Source organism: Cebus imitator, unplaced genomic scaffold (genome assembly GCF_001604975.1).
Source record: "Cebus imitator isolate Cc_AM_T3 unplaced genomic scaffold, Cebus_imitator-1.0 Scaffold768, whole genome shotgun sequence".
NCBI classification, from domain to species: domain Eukaryota; kingdom Metazoa; phylum Chordata; class Mammalia; order Primates; family Cebidae; genus Cebus; species Cebus imitator.
In genome coordinates, this window is record NW_016108083.1 from 462,340 (window position 1) to 468,339 (window position 6,000).

At 42.5% G+C, this 6,000-nt stretch overlaps 2 protein-coding genes and 1 long non-coding RNA gene across 3 annotated transcripts in view; 1 reads left to right on the top strand and 2 right to left on the bottom strand.

The window, feature by feature from the left end:
• The window catches only part of LOC108297061 (lanC-like protein 3), a 107,140-nt gene that overhangs the window by 60,338 nt on the left and 40,802 nt on the right, over nt 1–6,000 (bottom strand). The gene's annotated exons all lie outside the window — the stretch shown is intronic.
• Nucleotides 1,404–6,000, bottom strand: part of LOC119469684 — a 9,122-nt gene continuing 4,525 nt past the window's right edge. Inside the window, exons 2-3 of the long non-coding RNA XR_005198519.1 lie at nt 4,027–4,031; nt 1,404–1,528 (exon numbers count right to left, since the gene is read on the bottom strand). This is a non-coding gene — a long non-coding RNA (uncharacterized LOC119469684). The remainder of the gene's footprint in view (nt 1,529–4,026; nt 4,032–6,000) is intronic.
• Nucleotides 4,639–5,740, top strand: LOC108297062 (protein SGT1 homolog). Its single transcript, XM_037735275.1, has one exon. It carries the CDS (start codon nt 4,722–4,724, stop codon nt 5,721–5,723), a length of 1,002 nt encoding a protein of 333 aa, XP_037591203.1. The 5' UTR covers nt 4,639–4,721; the 3' UTR covers nt 5,724–5,740.

A 6,000-nucleotide genomic window follows, 5' to 3' on the forward strand; every position in this document is an offset into this window, starting at 1 on the left:
TGGCTCACACCTGTAATCCCAGCACTTTGGGAGGCCAAGGCAAGCAGATCACTTGAGGTCAGAAGTTCAAGACCAGCTTGGCCAATATAGTGAAACCCTGTCTCTACTAAAAGTACAAAAATTAGCTGGGCGTGGTGGTGGGTACCTATAATCTCAGCTACTTGGGAAGCTGAGGTGGGAGAATCGCTTGAACCTGAGAGGTGGAGGTTGCAGTGAGCCAAGATCACACCATTGCACTCCAGCCTGAGCAAGGGAGCATAACTCCAAAAAGAAGAAAAAATAAAAAATAAAAAATAAAGAAATTGAGGATCATAAAATAGACAAATGAATCCAAGAGTTTGTTTTAAATTTCTAGTGACTCAGCCCTTCCTCTCTTCCAGGTACACAGAGGCAGACACCTTTCAATGGAGATTTCCTTTATAGATGTAAATTTCTTTTACAAAAGTGTTTCAAAATAGACAGCTAAATATTGGAAATGTGTATTTTGAAGACCAATATTGTTCCCTGGTTGATATTTTAAAATTAGTGTCTGTTTCTTAGCTAAAATTACTGATTTCAGGGTGGGGTCCTTTAATGAACAGGGAAAACAAAGCATTTTCTATTCCTGGACTCAGCATAGATAGCTCTGAAAAAGAAGCAAGCCTACTTTACCTGAGGACCTATTTTTTCTAAACACTTTATCTGATTTTTAAACTATTTTATTTTTTTCTAGTTTAAGCCAAAGTAACCTTTTCATGTGACTTACCAAAACCAATAAGATTTAACTAAGGTTAAGATTTAACCAAGTATCAGAGGTGTTTGAACCAGAGAAACTCCATTTTGAGTAGGGATTAGGTAAAATGAGGCTGAGATCTACTGGGCTAAATTCCCAGATGATTAAGGGATTCTAACTTACAGGATGAGATAGGAGGTGTTAAAACACATGCCCTGAATGAAGAGACCCCTTAAACAGGCTTTATGTGAGCAACATGGCTGTTTATTCAACCAGGTGCGGGCAGGCTGAGTCCAAAAAGAGAGTCAGTGGAGGGCAGTGGGATAGGAGTTGGCTTTATAGGTTTGGGGTAGGCAGTGAAAAGTTACAGAAGTTACAGTTTAGGGTGGTTTTTACAAGCTAGGAGGGGGCCATAGGGTCTGGAGTCGCAAGGTTGACCAAGGTCAGTTACAAAGTCCAATTGCCTTGTCAGTTGAGGTAGAAATAAGAAACAATACAGAATGTCTCAAAGTTAATTAGGTGCCACATGGGTTGAACATTTCTTCTCCTTTTGTGGTTTTCCAGTTACTTCACACTTTCTAGTTCCGAGAGTCCATCCAAAGGTGTACGTGCAGGTCACAGGGGTTGCCATGTCTCAACTTAGGGTATTGCCTATGGTGCAGCCAGTTAAACTAAAAGACCTTACAAGGGGTCAGCAGAAGATACAGGTAATAAAGACCTTGCTGATAAAACAGGTTGCAGTAAAGAAGCTGCTCTAGCCCACCAAAAACCAAGATGGCCACAAGAGTGACATCTGGCAATCCTCACTGCTGCACTCTCATCAGCACCCTTGTAAATGCTGGAGGGTGTTCAGTTTCTTGGTGTCTTCAACAAAGAATTGGACAAAAGCACAAACAAAGCAAGGAAGGAATGAAGGGATATATTGAAAATGAGAGTACACTCCACAGTGTGAGAGTGGGCCTGAGTATAGGTGCTCAAAGGCCCTGTTACAGAGTTTTTATGAGTTTACATACCCACTACTTGGGGTATGTCATATGTAAATGAAGAGGATGAAGTAAAGTTATAATATGGCTCCAATTAGTAAAGGAAAACCAGGCTCTTCGCCTCTAATTGAATTAGAAAAAACCACATGGACACATGTGGAGTAGTTTTAAGGATCAGAGAGCTTAATAAGTAAGAAAGAATGGAAGAGACAGAAGGAAGAAGTTCCCCTGTACAGACACAGAGGGAGGGGGGCTCCAAAGCCAAAAGAGGAAACTCCAAGTATGGTGGACACCATTCAGGTATATATACAGAGGCTGGAGGAGGCAGTATCTATTTTGCATAGGACTCAGGGGATTGGTTTGACTAGGCATGTCATTCACATAGCCCACAAAAAAGGTGGTCCTCCCACCCTAGCGTTTTAATATGCAAATACAGGGTGTCATGATGTTCTACACACCTAAGGATATGTGGAGGTGGCCACGTTGCCAGGCACATGTGGGGCAAGGGTAAGAAGAGGCTGGGAATCACCTTGTTTGGGTGGAACCAATTTCAAATGGCTTGCATTTGCATATTAAAGGTTGCCAGCTTGGCTCTAAGAGCCAGGGCTTTAGAAGAAATGTTTCTGGAGAAGTTTTAAAAATGAAAACTTCTGCAGTCCACCAAGATGGCCAAATAGAAACAGCTCTAGAGCACAGTTCCCAGTGAGGCCGATGTGGAAGGCAAGTGATCTTTGCATTTCCAACTGAGGTACCAGGTTTATCTCAATGGGACTGATTGAACAGTGGGTGCAGCCCAAGGAGGACAAACCAAGGCAGGGTCGGGTGCTGCCTCACGAGGAAGTGCAACTAGCTGGAGGACCCCCCACCCTTCCCACCCAACAAAAGACATCAGGGACTTTTCCAGCAACTCTGGCACTCTGGTTCAGATCCTGTGCTTCTCCTATGGTCTTTACAGCACACAGACCAGGAGATTTCCACCAGGCTGATAAGAGCTGGGGGTTTCCAGCACAAATCTGAGCCACCGTTTCAGCCAGGACCATGGGTTTTCGGCACAAATCTGGGTGGCTGTTTTGGCTGGTGCCTGGAACGCCTGCAAAACTGAGCCTCCCACTCTACTGAAATAAGGGGAGCTGGAGGTAGGGAGCCAAGTGATCTGGCTCAGCGGCACCCACCCCTAAAAAGACCAGCAAACTGAAACCCTCTGGCTTGAGAGTTTTGCAGCCAGCACAGCAGCTTGAACTCAACCCAGGACAGTCAAGTTCAGTCGGGAGGAGGGTGTCTGCCATTACTGAGGCAGTTCTAACTTTCCCTGTGTAAATGAAAGTGAAAGCAAGTTTACACAGAGTTCACAGCAACTCAGCAGCACCTCTACAGGCAGACTGTGACTAGACTTACTCCTTGCTGGGCAGGGCATCTCTGAAAAAAGGCAGCAGCACTTCAGGGACTTATAAATAAAACCCCACCTTCCCAGGACAGAGCACCTGGGAAAAGGGGGCAGTTGTGAGTTCCGCAGCAGCAGACTTTAACGTCCCTGCCCAGCAGCCCTAAAGGGAGCAACAGAGCTCCCAGCACAGCACTTGAGCTCTGATAAAAGACAAGACTGCCTCCTCAAGCAGGCTCCTTGACCCCTATATATCCAAAAAACACCTCATACAGGAGAGCTGTGACTGACATCTTGCAGGTACCCATCTGGGATAAAGCCACCAGAGGAAAAAACAGGCAGCAATCCTTGCTGTTCTGAAACCCCCATAGGTGTTTCCCAGGTAAAAAAGGGTCTGGAGTGAAACCCCAGCAGTCCTGCAGCAGAGGGTCCAGACTGTTAGAAGGAAAACTAAAAAACAGAAATAAATAGCTTCAACATTAACAGAAAGGACATCCACTCAGAGACCCCATCCAAAAGTCACGAACTTCAAAGGGCAAAGGTAGACAAATCCATGAAGATGGAAAGAAACCAGCACAAAAAGGATGAAATCACAAAAAAACAGAATGCATCTCCTCATCCGAGGGATCACAACTCCTGACCGGCAAGGGAACAAAATTGGATGAAGAATGAGTTTGACAAATTGACAGAAGCAAGCTTCAGAAGGTGGGTAATAACAAACTTCTCTGAGCTAAAGGAACATGTTCTAACCCAGTGAAAATCAACTAAGAACCTTGAAAAAAGGTTAAATGAAATGCTAACTGGAATAACCAGCTTACAGAAGAACATAAACAACTTGAAGGAGCTGAAAATCACAAGAACTTCACAAACCGTATGCAAGTTTCATAGTCAAATCAATGAAATAAAATGAGAAGGCATGATTAGAGAAGAAAGAGTTAAAAGAAATGAACAAAGCCTCCAAGGAATATGGTATTATATGAAAAGACCTAATGTACATTTGATCGGTGTACCTGAATGTGATGGGGAGAATGAATCTAAGCTGGAAAACACTCTTCAGGGTATCGTCCAGGAGAACTTCCCCAACATAGCAAGGTAGGCCAACATACAAATCCAGGAAATACAGAGAACACCACAAAGATATTCCTGAAGGACAGCAACCCCAAGGCACATAATCATCAAATTCTTCAGGGTTGAAATGAAAGGAAAAATGCTAAGGGCAGCCACAGAGAAAAGTCGAGTTACCCACCGACAGAAGCCCATCAGACTCACAGCAGATCTCTTTGCAGAAATCCTACAAGCCAGAAGAAAGTGGGGGTCAATATTCAACATCCTTAAAGAACTTTTAACCAACAATTTCATATCCAGCCAAACTAAGCTTTATAAGTGAAGGAAAAATAAAATCCCTTACCAACAAGCAATTGCAGAGAGATTTCATCACCACCAGGCCTGCCTTACAAGAGCTCCTGAAGGAAGCACTAAACACGGAAAAGAACAACCAGTACCAGCCACTGCAAAAATGTACCAAATGATAAAGACAATCAGCACAATGAAGAAATTGTGTCGCAGAAGTTTCCCCCTTGGGCGGTGGCGGAGGTAGTAACCGCGATAGTAGCAGCTCTCGTGGCAGCAACAGTGACTACGAGGGATGGCGGCGGCTGCAGCAGGATCTGCAACATCCCGGAGGTTTTTCCAGAGCTTCTTGGATGCTCTAATCGACGAGGACCCCCAGGCGGCGTTAGAGGAGCTGACTAAGGCTTTGGAACAGAAACCAGATGATGCACAGTATTATTGTCAAAGAGCTTATTGCCACATTCTTCTTGGGAATTACTGTGTTGCTGTTGCTGATGCAAAGAAGTCTCTCGAACTCAATCCAAATAATTCCACTGCTATGTTGAGAAAAGGAATATGTGAATACCATGAAAAAAACTATGCTGCTGCTCTAGAAACTCTTATAGAAGGACAAAAATTAGATAGTGCAGATGCTAATTTCAGTGTCTGGATTAAAAGGTGTCAAGAAGCTCAGAATGGCTCAGAATCTGAGGTGTGGATTCATCAGTCAAAAATCAAGTATGACTGGTATCAAACAGAATCTCAAGTAGTCATTATGCTTATGATCAAGAATGTTCAGAAGAATGATGTAAATATGGAATTTTCAGAAAAACAGTTGTCTGCTTTGGTTAAACTTCCTTCTGGAGAGGATTACAATTTGAAACTGGAACTTCTTCATCCTATAATACCAGAACAAAGCACATTTAAAGTACTTTCAACAAAGATTGAAATTAAACTGAAAAAGCCAGAGGCTGTGAGATGGGAAAAGCTAGAGGGGCAAGGAGATGAGCCTACGCCAAAACAATTCATAGCAGATGTGAAGAACCTATATCCATCATCATCTCCTTATACAAGAAATTGGGATAAATTGGTTGGTAAGATAAAAGAAGAAGAAAAGAATGAAAAGTTGGAGGGAGATGCAGCTTTAAACAGATTATTTCAGCAGATCTATTCAGATGGTTCTGATGAAGTGAAACGTGCCATGAACAAATCCTTTATGGAGTCTGGTGGTACAGTTTTGAGTACCAACTGGTCTGATGTAGGTAAAAGGAAAGTTGAAATCAATCCTCCTGATGATATGGAATGGAAAAAGTACTAAATAAATTAATTTGCTCTTAAAAAAAAAAAAAAGAAATTGTGTCAACTAATGGTCAAAACAACCAGCTAGTATCAAAATAGCAGGATCAAATTCACAAAAAACAATTATTAACCTTAAATGTAAACGGGCTAAATACTCCAATCAAAAGACACAGACTGGCAAATTGGATAAAAAGTAAAGACCCATCAGTGTTTCAGTGTTCTGTATTCTGGAGACCCATCTCATGTGCAAAGATACACATAGACTCAAAATAAAGTGATGGAAAAAGATTTACCAA

Excerpts from the sequence above, each read along its gene's own strand:
- LOC108297062 (XM_037735275.1), top strand. The coding sequence starts at position 4,722 with ATGGCGGCGGCTGCAGCAGGATCTGCAACATCCCGGAGGTTTTTCCAG.